Here is a 19,371-nt window from a genome sequence, read left to right on the forward strand (position 1 = left end):
GTATTTTTACTATTAGTTTTTTCCCCCCAACATAATTTTGGGCTTCTGTTGTAGCATTTCACTGAAGGGAGTAAATTACTCATCCCTTCTCTGGAAGAAGTCAGGCAAGTTATTGTTTACAAAATTTTGTCCTTGACTGTTTATAGATTAATCGTTCTTTTTAATGGTCCTCATGTAGTTTTTATAAGGAGCATAGCTAAATTTCTTGTATTTCAGATAGCGTACTCACTTGAGAAGGTACTAAACTCTGGAATTCTCCAGTCATGCTTATTACAGAGTGACTTTTGTACCAGTTCCTTCAGAGTGTAATCATAGTCAGGCAGAATTAGCATCTGTTTAAATTTTAAAGACTGCTTGTTGCCTGTTTCATGCATCACTGGAATCATGGGCACTTACATTATTGGCAGGTCGTCTGCACCACAAGCAAGGATATCCTTGTAGGGGAAGATTTGTCCTTGCTAGTTGCCATCTGTAGGCAGCACAGCAATGAACGTCAAGTTCAAATCAGATGGTGATGTTGGTGCTGCTGGGCGTCTGTTTATACCCTTAGCCCGCTAACTCACACTGAACCTTAGGGTGCCCTACGTCTGCTGCCACCCCTCCTAGCTAAGTTATAGCTTGCCTGGGTATGCAATTACACGCTGTATTCTCACCTTGGCTTTCTCCCTGAACATAACACAGAGTTCAAAAGCGAGTATAGGGCCATCAGCTGCAATGCAGTATTTACGGTGTTTAGGCTTTCTTTTAGGTGGCAGGGAACAGGAAAGAATACCTAAGCCTATGTCCTATCACATGAAAATCCGGTGTCCCGAAGCTCTAAAGACATCCAGAACTGACTGAGAGAGTCAGCGCTGCATAATGAATACAGACAGCCCTCTGTCCCAGTTCTGATGTTGGCATTTTGTAATAAATCTGAAATCGAAGATGGGACAAAGAGAAACCACTAGAGTGACTTGTGGGATAGAAAAATACCCTATAATGAGAACCTTAGGGTGCCTAATTTATTTATTTTAGCAAAAAGAAAGCAGTGGGTGACTTGATTACAGTGGGTAAGTATTTTTACAGGGAAAATTACAATGTGCTAATGGTCTCTTTAATCTGTTGAAGAAAAACTAAATGAAATAGTAACGCGAAAGAAATCTGAATTGAGGCATGACTTCACCGTGACAGTAATTAATTGTTGAAACAAAGTACTAAAAGTAGTGGACCCTCTCTTTCATTAGAAAGATAGCAGTCTTTATTTGGAGGAAAATAAAAAAGTATCTAGACATAAAATACTGGGTTTAGCATGGGAGTGAGCGTGTGAAATTACATGTCTGTGTTACACAAGAAGCTAGATCAAATAATCTGTATAATGACTGTTTCTGGACTGGCCTTAAACTCTTTGAAATTCAAATTCAGCCGAAACCACGCTTAATATACTGCAATCGTGACTGACCTCCATTGCCACACGCTGCTGGCTGACCTGGCACTGGCAAAATTGAGGTTGTGCTGGTTTTGGAAGACGTGGTCAGGTGAGGAGAGCATCTGGAACAAATTAAGTGTATCCTGCCTTGCTTTTTATGTCTGTGTGGGAGCCGAAGTTCTCCGTTTGGTGCAGGGTGCCCTCTGTCGTCTTCTCTTGTTTTTGCAGCACCTGCCAGCAGAATTGCAGATGCTGTTGAGTAAGACATGCAAGCGTAACTACTCACAACAGGTAGAGGCTAGTTTAGCTTTATGCACTTACCTGTGAAATGGATACCTTAGAAGCCAGCGCTTCGTGTACAGTCAGTGGAGAGATATAGGCATGTCTGCACAGTATCCAAATTGTCTTCTTGAAGTGTTTTTCTTTCCTTCTCCATGGTCTGCAGAAAGCAATTAGCCTCCTAGATGCCTTAGTTATGAGCACGGGGTCAGGTGGAATAAATCTTACCCCTCTGTTTCATTTCATGTTGTTGTTTGCTTTGCAGTATGATTATGAATATGATGAAAATGGCGAGCGAGTCATTCTGGGGAAAGGAACTTACGGCATTGTATATGCTGGACGAGATTTGAGCAATCAAGTCAGAATTGCTATTAAAGAAATCCCAGAGAGAGACAGCAGGTATAGTAACTGTGGCTGATTCCAAAGTTTGTGCATTACGTAATTTCATCGGTAATGTGATCAACCAGTTTGCTGATTAAGGAGTATCTCTTCTACCAAGCTGCCAATAAATTACCTGTCTGTTGGGTATAATCGTGTTCCCTATCTTTGTAACTAGACGTTTCCAAGTTGCGAAATAGATTATCATCACAACTGAGAATTTAGATGCTTACTGAGTTTGGTACTAGTAGTTTATAATACCTTTTCTTTCCAAAAGAAGTATTGGTGGAGTACAGTATCTCACTCAAACACCTAGTGATAAACCCTATCTACTTAGACATGCTCAGGCATGTCTTTTATAAAGAACTATTGAAATTCATGATTTGTGGAGTTCTTTAAAATTCTGAGCCGGAATTGTTGGTGAAAACATCTTCCTTTCCTGTTTGTGCATCATTTACTATGAAGCCCCTCTGTAGGAGGAAATAACTGTATGCTTGTTTGTGCAGTGCTCAACCTACAATGAATATCAGGAAGGAAGCTGGTTTTACCCGTCCCTACAAAGCAGTCATCTTAGAGAGTGCTAGTATTCAAAACAGTAGATAAAGGAGGCTATTCTAACCCACCACAGCGGCTGTTACTCTTCTCACTTTTATCTAGAATGTATGTCCCTGGGAGTAAAACCCACCGTTTGTGGAAAAGGAGTATTATTCTCTACAACCTATCCAGCATCAAGTAGTGTTATTTAAATTGTATTGGAGCCTAGATGTTGACAGGATACTGTTTGATAACTCTCATAAAGTTTTCTTTGTGTGATTTACAGACTGGAAGGCCAGTAATGCCACCTGGTGTCCTAGCTCAGTTTCTTTTTCATGGGTCTCTTGTGGGCCTTCCTTCAGTTATTCTGTCCCCACTTAGTCGTTCTTTTCTTTGATGTTTAAAAAATGAATCCTCCTAAATCTCTTTGAATCCATGTATATTGGCTGTTCGATATGGAGAAGTCTGTGGTCTAATAATTTCTCCATACTCACATTTTAAAGATACTAGAACGTAGATTATGGAAAAGGAATCCTTCCATCTTCTATATTGTTATTGCAAATTTAACTGCAGAAAGTATGGCCTCATTACATAAAACAATCTTTTGGCTCAAAATAGGGTTGCAAGTTTTGTATGTACTTAGAAGAAATGTGTTGTTTGTAAGAACTGTGGTTGATAGAAAGATAGTCTGAACAGAGCAGTAACTACTCTAAAGGAAAAAAAATTTCCAGATTTTTCTTCTCCAATACACATTTTTTAAAAATTTTGAACGGAAAAGGTTTCAGATTCAGTGTGCAAAGCATACTGGAAAAGAGATTATCAGGAGGCTGTTAGTCTTTCGTCTAGACTTCAAAAAATATTTGCAGGCTTCCAGGACAAATTTCAAGTATTACTCTTTTAATGGCAACGTAAGAAAAAGTTATTAATTAATTTCTGATTACTTATAACCTGATCTTTTAGCACTTTGAAAGAAGTCTATAGAAAGAAAAGGATTAATCTCTGAAGTTAATTCTTAGCATTTTCAAAGTGAAAATGACCGTCTTTTGAATTTGTAAGAAATAATTAAATGCTCAGTCAGAGCATGACCAGAAATGCCATGATTTCTGTGCAAAAAGTAGCGAGTCTTTGATACTGCCGTATGTTAAATATAAGCTACTGAATAATGTACTTAATTGTTAGGAAATGTTAGACTACAGCGACACATGCAGAAAGAAAAGGAAACATTCCTGCAATGCTGTTGCCCTCAAATGCAAAATAGTACTATGGTACTACAAAATAGTATCAGTGGCTGTATCAACTTTCCAAGTTAAAGTAAAATCATCTTAGGTAGATAATAAGATCTAGCGTTCTAGGACTTAGAATTTGTCTTTCTTCGAACCATTTAAAGTCTCCTAATGACTAAGTTCTAAAATAATAAATGCTTCATCCTACTGGAGAATTTTCTTGCAGCTTTATTTTATTAGCTAAATTATTTTAGTTGCTCAAGACTCAATTAACTTTGCAGTTTAAAAGTGCAGGGGGAAGAATTGTAATTGTCTTGCTGCTGCTGTTCTGAACGAATATCCCATTAGTATAACTCAGGAATATAATCTCTGATGATTTTGCATTTCTGAATGACTAACAGCATAGTCAGAATCTTTATAGTCATGTGTGGAGAGGCAAGCCAAAACTCAAATTAGGTTTTAGTAAATAGACTCGGTGTTGCATAATCACACTTTTCATTAACCAAATACTTTCCTTGTTTTCTGCAAAGTTGTTTTCCACAGGGTTTTTCAGATGCCTGTTTTTTTAATGGTTTGCGTTTTTTTTCCCCCCTCCACTTGTAGCTGGCTGCTGTTGTTAGAGTGAGCTCCCTACCCCAAAAGGGAGTGGAGCTCACAGGCACTTTTCTCCTAACAACTTCAGTTGCATTTGTGCTTTGATTGCATTCCTGGCACAGGCACTCCGCTGGCTCCAGGGAGAGCTAACTCCTGGACTTGAAACAGCAGGAAGCTACCCCTCCTCCCAATAAATAAATAAAATAAAAGTTTTTTCCCAGTTCATTAGGGGATGAGAATGTACCAGTGTTGGTGTGAGGTCTATGCTGAGAGCAACCTCATGAAGACGAAGATGGCGGTAAAACTATTCCTTTTGGTGGCAAATAGCTGCAAGGTTGAGTTTGCAGCGATGTTTAGTACTCCCGCAGTATAAGCAGCTGAATATGTTCTCCACTTGCTCAAGACTCTGCAGCTCCTTCTTGTATCTGGACTGATGGAAGGAGGTCTGTGTCCTTCATCTATTCAGCTGCCCTGAGAATCTGGCTGCAGATGGTAGTCCTTTAGTGAAAATAGCCACCAGACTCTCAGCATATTGTCTACGTTTTGCCAGACAATACACAGAATCTGGCATCTGACCTGCAACTCGCCTATAGTTGAAAGAAGAGCATTAGGCCTGGTCTAGGGAGCATATCAGCTGCCGAGCTGTGGTGGTGTTCCACACTGGAGAAGGATCCAGACTCCAGAAACCTTCTTGGCAAAAAGACTGCTGAAAAGCTTACATCTCTGAAAAATATTTTATCTTGGACAACATTTGATAAAATTGTTTTGATCAGTTCTTCTGGATATTCCCCCATGAAATTATTCCTTTTTCTTACTCTGCTAGCTATCCGCTCTTGCTTTCAGACAAGACTTCTACTTTAATTAATTAAAATGTAAGTGGTGATTTGTTTTCGTTATTGAGGTGATTTTAATTATACACCAACTTTCTGGTTTACTAGTTCACTTTGGCACTAGTCTGACTCCAACTGCTTGCCCAACTGTTCATTCTCTTTGAATTAGGCTGGAGAGGAGATATTTTTCCACAACTTTTGTTTTGCTCAGTCTGTCCATGTACACTTACAACATTTTGTGGTTTTGTGTGTGTATACAGAATATTATATATATTTTATGTGTGTTATGTGTATTTATATATGATTACATAATTTTTTAGTATGTGGTCGTCACAACCACTGTTGCTAAATGCATCTAACACATAGTCATTTTCAGTGTAAACGTGTTTCATGGGACCTAAAATAGAACTTCAGCCGCTACAGTAAACACAAGACTTTCTTTCCGAAAGTCAATATTGAATAAACTGCTGCTTTTCTTTCCAGGTACTCGCAACCTCTGCATGAAGAAATAGCTTTGCATAAGCATCTCAAACATAAGAACATTGTCCAGTATTTAGGTTCTCTTAGTGAGAATGGCTTCATTAAGATATTCATGGAACAGGTGCCAGGCGGTAAGTTGTGGGGGAGACTGGTTAGGTGATTGCTTAGTGTGTTTTTTAACATTTTTAAAGCATAAAACCTATAGCACTGCAACTAGATATATTTTATGCAAATGTAATTAGTATCTCCTTCCCAAATTAATGGGCAAAACCGTGTCTTCAAAGTGCTTGAGTCCTCTCGTGCAGTATTTAGGTAGGACGTGCTGCGGATACAGCTCAGATCATTGCTGTGGCAGGCGAGCTCCTTCTACCTACAGATCAGCAATGATCTGTGGTTATCCTACTAGAAGGACTTCAGCTAGTCTCAGATGGCTGATTCCTCCTCAGGTACCTAACACAAGAGAATGGCAATTGGTGATCGTTACTTCTGTTTGAGACCAAAGAACTCACAGCAGCCAGACGGAACAAAAATCCCACTTCTTGAGTTTAGCGTTTTGAGAAACTGTTGAGCTGGTGTATGTGCATCCACCTTTTTTCACTCTTTTACAACATTCCTCTGGGGCAGCTTCTCTCCAGGCACAGGAGAGACATGAGCACATTGATTAAATGGGTTCTGATCTGGCTGCTTGAGGATCAGAACCCACCAGTATCTGATGCAGCTCAGTGGAGGCACTGAGACTTTTTTTAATTACTCCGGCCAGTGATGATGCAAGTAAGCATTCTCCTGGAGAGGCCTTTGGTTATAGAAGGGGTGCCTACACTTGGTTTGGGATTGATGTTTGTTGTTACTTTTTTTTTTTCTTTTTCCTTTGTGGGAGAAGGCAAAATTTAATTAGATTTTCACTCTCACTTTTTTTCTCTCCAAAATTATAGGCAGCCTTTCTGCTCTTCTACGATCAAAATGGGGACCATTAAAAAATAATGAGCAGACAATCGGCTTTTATACCAAGCAGATTCTTGAAGGATTAAAATACCTCCATGATAATCAAATAGTGCATCGAGACATAAAGGTAAGAATTCACAGAGAATTAAGCCTGAAAGTGTTATGTAACTGCATAATCATTTATTTGTCCTGTAATTTAAAAACATTTTTCTGGATGTTCTTCATTTTCACATACCCTCCCTGATATTCTGAACTCTGGATTAGGTATGTGAACCATTGTTAATTTGAATTTGCACCAATAAAATATTTTTTTCTTTTAGAAGAATTGACACATACCCACTTAAGATGTGATAAAGTGAATATTTTTTATGAAGTAGATATTTTTATTCCTGTTTTCTGTGACATGATTGAACTTTCATAAAAGCTTATCAGAAGTGAAGAAGATGGTGGATCGGGTTATTAGCAGGTTCTTTTCCAAGGAGATTGCAGATGAAAAAAAAAAAAGAAAAAGGCTAAAAAGCACACCTTTTTCTGTCTCTTAGTAATCTTTAACTGAATTCCTACAGTAGGGGAAGTTCTCTTTGAGATGAAGTTTCTGATAACGGGATTACATAAGGCAAGAACACTATTGATTCCTCTTTCATCTTCCCTCTTAAGGGCCTTAGGAGGTAATTGTTACTTATTAAAGAGTGCATTGTAGAAACAGGCTATGCAAGAAGTCTTAGATGAAGAGTCAGCAGAAAAAAATAATTGCTCTGAATGTTCTGTTCCTCAGGGTGATAATGTACTTATCAATACGTACAGCGGAGTGTTAAAGATTTCGGACTTTGGAACTTCAAAGAGACTTGCAGGAATCAACCCATGTACTGAAACTTTCACTGGTATGTTCCCAGAGCAGAGACTCTTTCCTCACTCGAACTGTGCGTGTAGGGTCAGAATCCACAGCTGCTGAACTTTCATTGACTTCAAATCAGTATGAAAGGTTGCTGCAAGAATAACTATTTTTTACACGCTATACACTGTGTTTGTACGCACTGTTCAAAGAGAATGCTGTTTTGGAAGTTCCACTTGAGACACGAAAGTCCTCTCCAGCAGAAGAGCTGTGTCTTTCCTGTGTTGTATTTGAGTCTGTCTCTTCTGTGTGCATGGCTTTTTCATCTTGATAATAGAAGGCTAGCTTTTTTCTTTTGTGACTGGCTTGGACATCCTGGCTTCATCTGCAAAATTGCTTATCTACGGAGCCTGTCATTAACTTGATCCTCATTCTGCTTGATAATTTGGTTTGGATGTTAAATCATGCAGTGGCACTGCATTAAATAATTATGGCAAATGAGAAGTGACTGTTATTTTAATTCCATCCTCTGCTCTTCCATTTCTGCAGAATAATGTTTCGGGTTGATTCAGAAAAAGCGTTCATATCACCTGCTGTTTTAGATTCAGATTTCAGGTTTCACTTCCTTTTCCTCTCTGTATGCAATTTAGAGTGATCTTCCTTATTTTAATCTTAACCTGTAATACAGTAAATTAAAGTTATGTCTGATCCAAAGCTCATTGAAACCTCTTAATGATTGTCATTGACTTTGAAAAGTGATATCGTTAGATCACTAGATGATATCGGATGCTTTTAGCACAAGTAATATTTTTTAATATTTTGAGTGTCATGTAGAATGCATATGGAAATTTTTGAATTTTGAATAATAGAGTATTTTTTTAAATTTCCCAATATTGCTCACACCCCAAGGATTTTGTTCCTCTTACCCTTTAGCTATCTATTTGCATCATCAGTGCACCTAAATAAAAAAATGAGTGTGTTTTAAACAGGTACCCTTCAGTATATGGCACCGGAAATCATAGACAAAGGACCGCGTGGCTATGGGAAGGCTGCAGACATCTGGTCCTTGGGATGCACGATCATTGAGATGGCTACAGGGAAGCCCCCGTTTTACGAACTGGGAGAACCACAAGCAGCTATGTTTAAGGTCAGACATCTTCCTTGTACGACTCAGACCGGTATTTGTAAACACAGGAAATCTTATGACTGCTTTGGAGAAGTTAGAATAAGAGATTGCAGGAAAAGAAGACAAAGGAAATGCTTGGTTAGTGAGGATGTTAAGAAGCACGAGCTGATTCAGCTGAGTGGGAGTGCTGTGTAGTTTTGAAGAGAGTAATGGAGCAATAGCAGCTATTCAGCAGCCTGAGTGTTAAAAGAAAAAAAAAGAAAAGAGAAGCATTCTGCTTTGTGAGAGGCTCTACTTGCAATTGTGGGGTTTTTTTAATGTAATTGTTTATACAGCTTGTAATAGTTAGGGTTTTTTCTCTGAATTAATAAACTAGTTACAGAAAGAGAATATAAAAACTTGAGAACAATATATGACTTTTATTATCTAAACACTTTTTTGATGCTGTTCAATGTTTGGGAAAAGAACAGTGGAGTCCATTGTTTCTCCCTTTATTTGTCTCAGGTGGGAATGTTTAAAATACACCCAGAGATTCCTGAATCCATGTCTGCAGAAGCCAAGGCTTTCATATTGCGTTGCTTTGAACCAGATCCTGATAAACGAGCTTTTGCTCATGAGCTACTTATAGATGAATTCTTGAAGGTTTCAAGCAAAAAAAGAAAGACCCCATCAAAGCTCTCAGGTAAGCATTACTAAACTCAATCTGGAATTTTTCTCTTGATGATGATACTGTTTCCTGCAACTGGTGATTTAGTCTTTAAGATGAACACATCAGATCCCGTCCCAGTGAACATTCAGTTGTAACCTTCTGGTCCAGCAGCTTGCTGCAGAAACACTATTGTAGCAGAATTCTGTTATATTGTCACAGAGGTGATTTATATAAATCTTTCTAATAAGGTTTCTAAAAGTCTGTTTATGGTTTCGTGCAACTTTTACGGTTGTGTTTTTTTTTTTTAATTTGCGTATGTTTTCATTCAAAGAATGTTTGCATGGAGTACATTTTGTGTAAGGTTAGAACATGCTATTGAGCCTCAGGGGAGTTTCCTACGTGAGCAAAATAATCTTTGTCCCATAGAAAATGCGCATGCACGGCATTATTTTTGTTTCATGGACTCATTTCCTGCAGCGTTCTAAATTATGGAAAGTAAGAAAGGAGTTTTGATAGTATGAATGACATATTCTATGTGTGTGCATATATACATATGTTTTCTGTACCTTTTTAGCATGATACCTAAAATGAAATAAAAATGAGGTAAAGCAGATGGCATTGGATGATCACTTTTAAAGTGGTTTCCAGATAAAAATTAACTTTAAATAGCAATAAATTATGCTTTTAAAGATTACAGACAGGAGAGTCTGTGTAGTCTATAAAAAAGGGAAGTTATTCTTTAGACTGTGCTTATTTTCTGTTAATTTCAGCACATTTAACTTTCTTTTTTTTTGGTGTTTCTCCCACAGTTCTTTCAGCTAACACAAATGGTGAGTTTTAACATACTTCTCTATCAAAACATAACTGTGTAGATCCTGTGGCTATCACTTATTCTGGTACAATTTGTCACACTAAAATGCTGCAAAGAGAAGTGCGCGCAATTATGAAAATAAGTGACCTTTCTCTGTTAGGAACCTCTAATTCATTGTGCAAATTTAAACTACGATTTGTTATCCTGCCAGACTATGGCTTAATTGTCTAGGCAGGTGGGTAATACATTGGGCCATTTAGTGGAAATCTGAACAGGAAACTGAACGGCTGTTTTGTAGTAGCAATAGAGTCAAGGTTTGTGGAGAAAGGTAACACAGATTTTTATTAGGCTAAATTCTACAATTGAAAAAAATGGAATGCATGAAACCCCTTGTCAGGCCTGGGTACAGGATACTCGTCTCTTTCAAGAAATGAACTGCGGGGGCGGGCCAGGGAAACTGAACAAACACATCCTTACCTTCATGCTGAGTTGCTATCAAAGTACACTTTGAAATGTACGCATGTGAAGTAGGTATGAATAGTTTCTTGCTGCAGTAATGTGTGCTCTGGATTTAAAAACAAAAGTTCTGACTTAACATGTATGTTTATTATTAATTAAAGACTATGAACTATTTAAACTTGTATAAAATAATCTGATAAAGAAATGTATCTTATGTGTTATAGTATATATACGTTCATGTATTGTATATACAAATACATATTTATATACACTCATGAAATTGACATTTTGGAAGGTGCTTACCCTGTGGAAACATTTTGTTACTGCTGAAAGTGCATATTGATGATATGAGATGCACATTCACTCCAGTGGTGAAGGTTCTGTAAATGAACTTGCAAAGAGCCCAGCATTTCTGTATCTCAGGAAGCTTTTGAATAAAAACATAACTGCAAGGTAACCCTATTCCAGAAGAATAAGCTTTAGGAATTTTTTGCCAATTTTGTTTTTACTATTTTGTATTGGTGTGGGGGAAGACTGGATTCTGTTTCCTCTGAAAGAATAACCTTTTCACTTCAGAACTGTGATGGCACTATTACATCCTAATTTCTGAATATTCCTATACAAACAGAGTATCTTCGGAGTATATCCTTACCTGTCCCTGTTCTGGTGGAAGATACAAGTAGCAGCAGTGAATATGGTTCTGTGTCACCTGACACAGAATTAAAAATTGATCCATTCTCTTTCAAAACAAGAGCCAAATCCTGTGGAGAAAAAGATGGGAAGGGAATCCGGTCCCTTTTTCTGAGGTAAAGAGCTATCTGGCATTTATGTTACACAGTAGATTAGGACAGTGTGCATTGGGGTGGTTGTTATAAAGTTTCTTTTCACTGAGTGTCTTTCATGCAGCATCCCAGATGAACATTTTGAGGATCACAGTGCACCTCCTTCACCTGAAGAGAAAGATTCTGGGTTTTTCATGCTGAAGAAGGATAGTGAAAGGAGAGCTACCCTCCACAGGATACTAACTGAGGACCAAGAGAAGGTGGTGAGGAACTTGATGGAAGCTTTGGCTCAGGTAAAGTAATTTCAGAAGGCAGCAAAAATTTTATGGAATTTGAAGACTTATCTGCAATTACCTGGAATTTTTGAAATTACACATAGTAAAGCAATTAAAAAAATAAAGTTTGCTTAAACTAGAAAGCATACGCCACGTAACCTTTCATTGTTTATTGTTTTATTGGGGCTGTTAAAATAGGCTTTAAAATTGTTTATGCTGCATTGCATATGCCTTCTGTGTTGTTTGTAAATACTATATGTATACCTGGATATTATTGCTGACCAGGCAACAGAAAAACATGTTTTCATGAGATTGTATATTGCCAGTGCTTTTCAACTGGGACTAACGAGGCTGTCAGGTCAACTCATGTGAGATAGGTCATCCCCAGGAGGTGATTACTGTGCCCCACTTTTAGACTTCCATCTTCTGGCTGACTGTTTTGATGGAGAGAGGTTTAGGTCTTTTGGCCTGCACTGGCCTTATGTTAAGTTACTGCGTAGAAAAAAATGTGGCTGACCGGTACACCATTGCCTTCTAGCCGAGAGCCGTAAAAGGGGAAAGAGGGGGCTAGGGAGAACATAAATTACAGCTATTCCTCACAGTAGTTGGGAGCACATATGGAGGGGAGGGAAGGTGGAGTAACAGTGGGAGCTACGGCAAACAACAAAATAATTGCAGAATGACCTTTTGGCACCCCTTTGTGGGGATGATTCATGATGATGTATCAGTTCAGGATGACACTGAATAAATTACGGGTCATCACCACACTGCTAAATGTCGCAACACCGTAATTGGATGACATGATTTTTTTGTTCTTGTTTGTAATGTGTGTTAGTACTTAATTGACTCACCTCATTCTCAAGGCTAAGTATTGCTGGTCTAAAACATATTTGTATAAAATGTGACAACTCATCTTCTAAAGATAGTACTGTTTAGAAGCTGATGCAAACCAATATGATTCTTTTGCATGTACTACAGTTAATGTAATTGGAAATTGCTGCCATACCAATAAAAAGAACTTCTAACTGTTGGTGGGGGGAGGCGGGGAACCCACGGTTGTCCTGGTAACTATAGAAAGTGTTAAAATAGAAGGCAATAAGAGAGATGCCTGCGATCTGTGCTTTGCTAGAGTGTTGCTATAACAGACACAGTTGTTAGCATGTGCATGAAAGGAATAATCAGTGATTGTGAGAGGCTGAAACTGAATCACAAGATCCAGAGAGGGTACTTTGTGTTTCATGGCTTCCTCAGCTGGAGCTGGAACAGCCCAAGATAGGAGCAGAGAGACACGGAGTTGTAGAGCCAAAGAGTTCAAAGCACACGTGCATGGGACTATCTGCCCTTCAAGAGGATACAGAACTGTGACTCCCAAACACCATTTTCTCCCTCGAAAGGGGGATCCTGGTCAAAGAGCAGGAAACTTACTTAAGCCACCAGAAAGTGGTAGTAACTGCAGTTCAGGGGAAGTTGAGTTGGCTTCTTGTTATGTCCTGCTAAAATGCAAGAAGTTACCAATAGATGGAAGCCTGACTTGCTTGTTAGGCCTCATCAGGATGTAGGCTTTGATAGGGTTTTTCCCTTCACAAAAACTTTTCATAAGAACAATTTCAAAAAAGTCTGTAGGTGTGGGGGTTAGGGGAGGAGAACAACGTTCCCAAAATAGGTCACTATTCCTTATTAGGGACCCACACTGGTTGCCCTGTCGCCAGGATGTCTTGATGGACTTGGATCTTCTAGTCCAGGGCTACAGTGTATTGTGTGTCCACCTGTCTGCCCCAATGTCTTTTTAATTGTTTAGACAAAAAGGAGATCAGCTACTGCAGGACAGAGTGAGGGATCCACTTCATTATAGGCAATCATCAGGTGAATTCTCCAAATCAAAGTGGATCAGGATGAGAGGCTAGGATCTCTTACCTCAGAGATGGGTGCTTTAGTCAATGGAACTTTTGACTGCTCTAGAGCTGCTTCTTCTTTTTAGTTTCTCTCTCTCTCAAATAATCAAATTGTCTTTGTTTCATCTGGATCATAATTAATTAACTATAGTTAAAACATCAATATTATTGGCAAACAGACTTCTTGGTGTTTGGCCAACCATAATGTTCATGGCATAAAACTGGAAAATACAACAGAACTAGATACCGTATATCTTTCTGTTATGGAAATCAATGTTAGCTATCTATAGTCTATATAAATAATTACTTAACTTCCTTCAGAATAAGCATCTAATACTTCATGTTGAACAACTAGTATGGTTTTCTATCTCTGGCTTAATTCTAAGATTTGGAATTGAAATTTGCATTCAGTTCGCATAACTTTACAGAGTAAATACAGTTTCCTCTAGTTTCTACTTACTTACACTGATGTTCTGATGAATGCTTTTGAGCTTTTTGCTACTTTTGTAGCTCATGCAAAACCACAAAAGCTTTTAAAAAATAAGCATATTAATATTTATACTAGAAAGGTGAGAGATTTGTAAACCTTCTCTACGAATAGGTAAGTGGAGAAGTTCTGTATCAAGGGAAATTATGTGGGAAAGAACTAGTCGCTTTCTGAGCCTGTTGTGTAACTTGGACTAATCCCTTCTTTAAAATGCCGCTGTGGGACTTTGCATTTTGTCTCTGAGGGACTCTGAAATTAGAAGCACGTGTTTGTTTGTAATGAAGAGTAATTTGTAGTATTCGGTGCACAGTGTATTTATTCATATCTTTTCCCTCCTGTACAATAAGACATGTAAACTATAGTGCACACGTATACTTCAGCAACTGATTTAAAATGAAGTCAACGACTTGGTCGTCAGGTAATCTGCATTACCAGGGAGCTCAGCGGTAGAGCTCTGTGCTGCTGTAGTTACACTGCTACTGTTATCTGACCTATACCTTCCTCTTAACCATAGCAGTAGCATTTCTGAAAAATCTGTATTGCCAGCTGATGTCGCTCGCTAAAGTCCCTCTGTGTGTACGTTTCAAAAGACGGCTATCAAAACTATTTCTTTTCCTCTCTCTTCTACCAGGGAGCCGAAGAACCCAAGCTAAAATGGGAACATATCACAACGCTCGTTTCCAGCCTCAGAGAGTTTGTACGGTCCACTGATCGTAAAATCATCGCAAACACTCTTTCAAAACTGAAACTGGAGTTAGACTTTGACAGCCATGGTATCAGTCAAGTGCAGCTCGTGCTGTTTGGTTTTCAAGATGCTGTAAGTAGTCATTTTTACTAAGAACTTTGTGCATGAAACTGCTAAAGTAAAAAGCTAGAAACCAGAAGCAAACAGAACTTCCTTAACTTCCATCCAGAGTTACTGAAACAATAATATTTGAAGGCTTTGAACCTGTAATAACAAAACCCCAGCCCACAGCTGTGACTTGGTTGGGTTGCCATGTGATCCTCTGGCAGGACACAGACCCTGAACACAACTGTTGAGATTTTGCTGATTTAAAAATCTAGAAGGTACAGCATAGTTGTGTGAACATTACGTCATAATACTAATGCGGCAAAGCCTTTTTAAAAAATCTCATTGTGGAGGGTTTTTTGGTAAATAAGATCAACACTGAATGTCAGGCTTATCCTATGCAAATGCATATCTTTTGATCTTGAGTTCTCTTATAAACTGATACATTAAACCACCCTATGCCTCCAATAGTAGTCTGTCTACCTTGTAATATTGTATTGAGTTCTTATTCTAGTATTTTTGGTTAGCAGCAAATTTCTGCCAAACTAGACATTTTCATTTCAATTTATAATAAGCAGGATAAGAAGGAGGGAAAAAGGTTACTTTTCTATCAATAATTAGTGCAAATTTATGATTTCCTCCAGTGAGCAAGCACACACATGGATATCCTTTAAATAGATAGTTTACCAAAAGCAAATGTTTTTTCTTCTTAAGCTATATATTTAAATGTCAGTTCACAAGCAATTAGGTTTAATGCTTAAGATTGATAACCAGCATGGGAGGGTACAGCTGTGCTGGGCATCACTTGTCCAGGCTGAAGTCATGTAGTAAAAATGAAATGACAATCCAAGAAGGCATTTGAGGTGGATGATTCTGTTGACATTGAAACCTGGGGCACTCTGACAAGTAAAAGAGCTGTCAGGAAGGGACTGCATAGCATGTAAACTGTTGCATAGACTACACTGACAAGAATTAGATGCTCTTTATGAAAAAAACCCTAGTGTGTGAAGCGACTCTTTAAAAGAGAGGTTTCCACAAAACAAAGTTTTCTCTTTGAGTCTTCACTTTGACTACACTTCAACTTTCCTTTCTATTTGGCCTCATATTAATATTGTTTTGACACGTGGAAGAAAAAAATCAAACATACAAGGTCAAGAAAAAAATGGGGGGCAGGGAGGAAGTACAAATATCTGGTTTGATTTTCTGATAGAAATGTTGCTGGGCATCAGTTGTTCACTGGTAATTGACTGAGTCATGTTCTTTTCCAGAGAATTTTTACCCTCTTCTGCTAACTTAGTCATTACAAATTGCTGCTTTTTAACTGATAAATGTATTTTTCATTACTATCTTTCTATTATTTAACTAAGATAACCCACAGAAAGTTCAAAGAAAAACTTTGCTCTATATGTGCCCAGTGTTAATTATTTTGGACACGTGTTAGATTTCTGTAGTAGAACACTGAAATCCAGATCAGTATCAAGACCTCAGATACTGCAGAGACTGGGATATTGCTAAAAGTGAGGGAAAGTAGTTCCCTTGTTCTCAGGACTTAATAAGGTAATCTTGGGTAACAATGTTTAATAATCGAATCAAAGCAAGCAAGAGAAGTAGTTTTGTGCTGTAATGTAAATAGCTAAATCACATTACTGTGGATTGTTGTGTTCTTGACAAAGTGACATTGTGCTTCTCCAGTACTTAAATAGGCTGCACTTAGCTAAACGTGTGTCAGTGTTTTGGTAGGAGTCAGTATGGCAGGAGCTGCGCTGCCTGGGAGGGCTGTGGGCAAGCCTTTGGGGCCCTTAGGCAGCTGCTGCCCAGGTGCTGGGCACAGGGCAGGCTCCCTGGCGCTGCCGACAGCTCTCCAGGTCCAAGCACAGTGTCCAAGTGCCACCTCGTGGCCATTGGCAAGAGAACTGAGGGAGACAGAGGTACTGTGGTGGGTTGACCCTGGCTGGCGAGTACAACAAAGCCCCTCCCTGCCCATTCGCGCACTTACTCCCTCCCGGCGGGGTGGGGGAGAGAATCAGAAGGGCAAAAAGTGCAAAAACTTGTGGTCAAGATAAAGACTGTTTAATAAGTGAAGGGGGAAAAAACCCAACCTCAAACCTCGTAAGTGACGCAAAATCAGTCACCACTAGTAGACTAATGCCCAGCCGGTCCCTGAGCAATGGCTCCTTTGGAAAAACTACCCCCCTAGTTTTATTGCTGAGCATGACATTCTATGGAAGGGAGTATCTCTTAGGGCAGTTGAGTCAGCTGTGCTGGCCATGTCCCCTTCCAGCCTTTAGTCCACCCCCAGCCACCCCGCTGCTGGGGCAGCGTACAAAACAGAGAATGCCTCAACACTGTGTGAGCTCTGCTCAGCAATAGCTAAAACATGGGTGTGTTATCAAGGCTGTTGTAGTCACCCCTCTGAAACATAGCACCATGTGGGCTGCTGTAATGAAAATTAACTCTATCCCAGCCAAACCCAGTACAGGTACCTGCATGACTGAATGCCGTTGCTTTGGGGCAGTGAAAATAATGTGATTAATAACATTTATTAACTTTTACACATCTTCTAAAGCTATCATTTGTGTAACTTCCATCACCTTTTACAGAGAAGTTATCACAATGTGAGAGAATTAAACTAATCCCTTTTTTAGGAAGACCTAAGAGCGAAGTATGTTCTTGACACATTTTTTAGTAAGGAGTAGTTGCTACTTTTTTTTTTTTTTCCCCTAAGGCTTTGAGTAACTTCATCATTTTCTAAATGCAGTTATATTTGTTTCTTCCCGCAACTTCTCGAGTCTGCTCCTATGGAGTCTGATGCTTTGGACTGCTTCCATCCCTGGAAAACAGCACCAAGTCTATTTTGTGCTATTGCTGCTTACTGTGGCTAGGTATTTCACACTATCACCCCACTTGCTTTCTTCCCTGTCATTTGGGAGTTGGAAAACAGTTTCCCCAAGGTAGAGACATCCTTGCAAATGGTATGGAGCGTCCATAGAGGCACCTGGGAATATCGCTAAAAGTGGTTTGAAAGCAAGCCTGTAGGGAATTAGGAGCAACAGAGTGTAGAAAAATATCTTAATGTATGAAATAAAAAGCAGAAGGAAAGACAAAATGACACAGGATACAAATGAAGTCCCCTGACTATTTAAACTAAATTAACTATTTTCTGAATCAAGAAGAAGCAGCATTACATTAATTCTTTAATATTACCTATAATTGTACTTTAAATAGATAAGTATTGCTCAGAGAAAAGAAGTGAAAATGATGACAAAAAATAACACGATTAATTAGCTTAAGTTGCAAGTGTTTCATAATATGGTCCTTGGTATTTGTTTTGCTCGCATTCTTTTTAAGTTTCTCTCCACACTCATGAAGGTTAAGTAAACTTCAGTATCGCAGCCATCAAAAATCACCTAACACAGGAAGTAGTACTTGATAAAAAATACAAAACATTGCACGACTTGTACAAAAATGGTGACAGTTGGCAATGTTGCTATTTTCTTCATTTAACGACAATGTGAAATAGTTTTAATCACCTGCGTTGATACAGCATCTATAATTTCAAACACTTTATGTAATGCTGACATATATTATAGTTTTAAGTTGTGGGGGGATATAATATCTGAATTGAATTCTTCGTTGCTAGGTCAATAAAGTTCTCCGAAATCATAACATCAAGCCACATTGGATGTTTGCATTGGACAGCATAATCAGAAAAGCTGTGCAGACTGCTATTACTATTCTGGTCCCAGGTGAGTAATTTCTTAATACTTAGCAAATATTTGTTAGCTGATCTCTTTAAACGTGCTTTAGAGCTGTAATTATGATGCTTCTCTTAAGATTTTGAAACCAGCAGTGGCCTTCTTCCTGTTCACTGTTTCGCAACTCTAGTCAGTGTATTGTCCAAGTTATTTTGGAAAGCACCTTTCCAAGATGCGTAATCTAAACAATTCTGCAACACAGTGAGCAGTAGTAGGCTAAGGTGCTCTGGGGCCTAATTTTTTGAGGTGCACAATGCTGCCTCTTGAAATCCAAAGGACAGACCACTTGCCAGCACATGCCGATTTTTGGAAGGTGTTTTACAAAATGCACATTAAAGGTATGCTTTTTGGAGCACTCAGAAGTCTCTCTGGCTCCTGGTCAGAAGCTGTCCAAAGCGGTGGGGGGGAAGGAAAAAAAAAATCTGCCATGCCTGCAGTTTGAATATTATATTTTGAATGTTGTGGAAGTAGAATGCACAGCTTAGCTGAGGGAAGGAATCTGTGTAGAAGAAACTATTCCATTCTGTTATTACTCTAGCTATTTTCAGAGTTAGTTTCGCTGCTGCTTCTTTTAACTTCTAAGCTTCCAATTCTCCTGTTCCCTCCACTGGAATTAATGGTGAAACTTTCAAATATATGATTTAATGCTTTAAGTCTGAAGTCAGAATCCTTATTTTCCTGTTTTCTGCAGTAGGTTAAGTCTTAAATTATCAACAAGGGGATCCGAACATTCTGACAAAAGTTACAGCTCTTCCTGTTCTGCTCAGTATTTTCCATATCCCCAGCATAACTAGCAAGGCATAAATAGGGTTTCTGTATTACTTTTGAGTCATAAGGAAAACCTGTCC

At 38.7% G+C, this 19,371-nt stretch overlaps 1 protein-coding gene across 1 annotated transcript in view; it reads left to right on the forward strand.

The window, feature by feature from the left end:
• Positions 1-19,371, forward strand: part of MAP3K5 (mitogen-activated protein kinase kinase kinase 5) — a 106,479-nt gene that overhangs the window by 78,947 nt on the left and 8,161 nt on the right. The window contains exons 15-25 of the mRNA XM_054195030.1: positions 1,950-2,083; positions 5,727-5,854; positions 6,656-6,792; positions 7,441-7,546; positions 8,487-8,644; positions 9,128-9,305; positions 10,082-10,102; positions 11,171-11,348; positions 11,449-11,617; positions 14,610-14,795; positions 18,409-18,514. Of these exons, the coding sequence (XP_054051005.1) occupies positions 1,950-2,083; positions 5,727-5,854; positions 6,656-6,792; positions 7,441-7,546; positions 8,487-8,644; positions 9,128-9,305; positions 10,082-10,102; positions 11,171-11,348; positions 11,449-11,617; positions 14,610-14,795; positions 18,409-18,514 (1,501 nt within the window). The remainder of the gene's footprint in view (positions 1-1,949; positions 2,084-5,726; positions 5,855-6,655; positions 6,793-7,440; positions 7,547-8,486; positions 8,645-9,127; positions 9,306-10,081; positions 10,103-11,170; positions 11,349-11,448; positions 11,618-14,609; positions 14,796-18,408; positions 18,515-19,371) is intronic.

This window comes from Rissa tridactyla, chromosome 3 (assembly GCF_028500815.1).
Source record: "Rissa tridactyla isolate bRisTri1 chromosome 3, bRisTri1.patW.cur.20221130, whole genome shotgun sequence".
Taxonomy (NCBI): domain Eukaryota; kingdom Metazoa; phylum Chordata; class Aves; order Charadriiformes; family Laridae; genus Rissa; species Rissa tridactyla.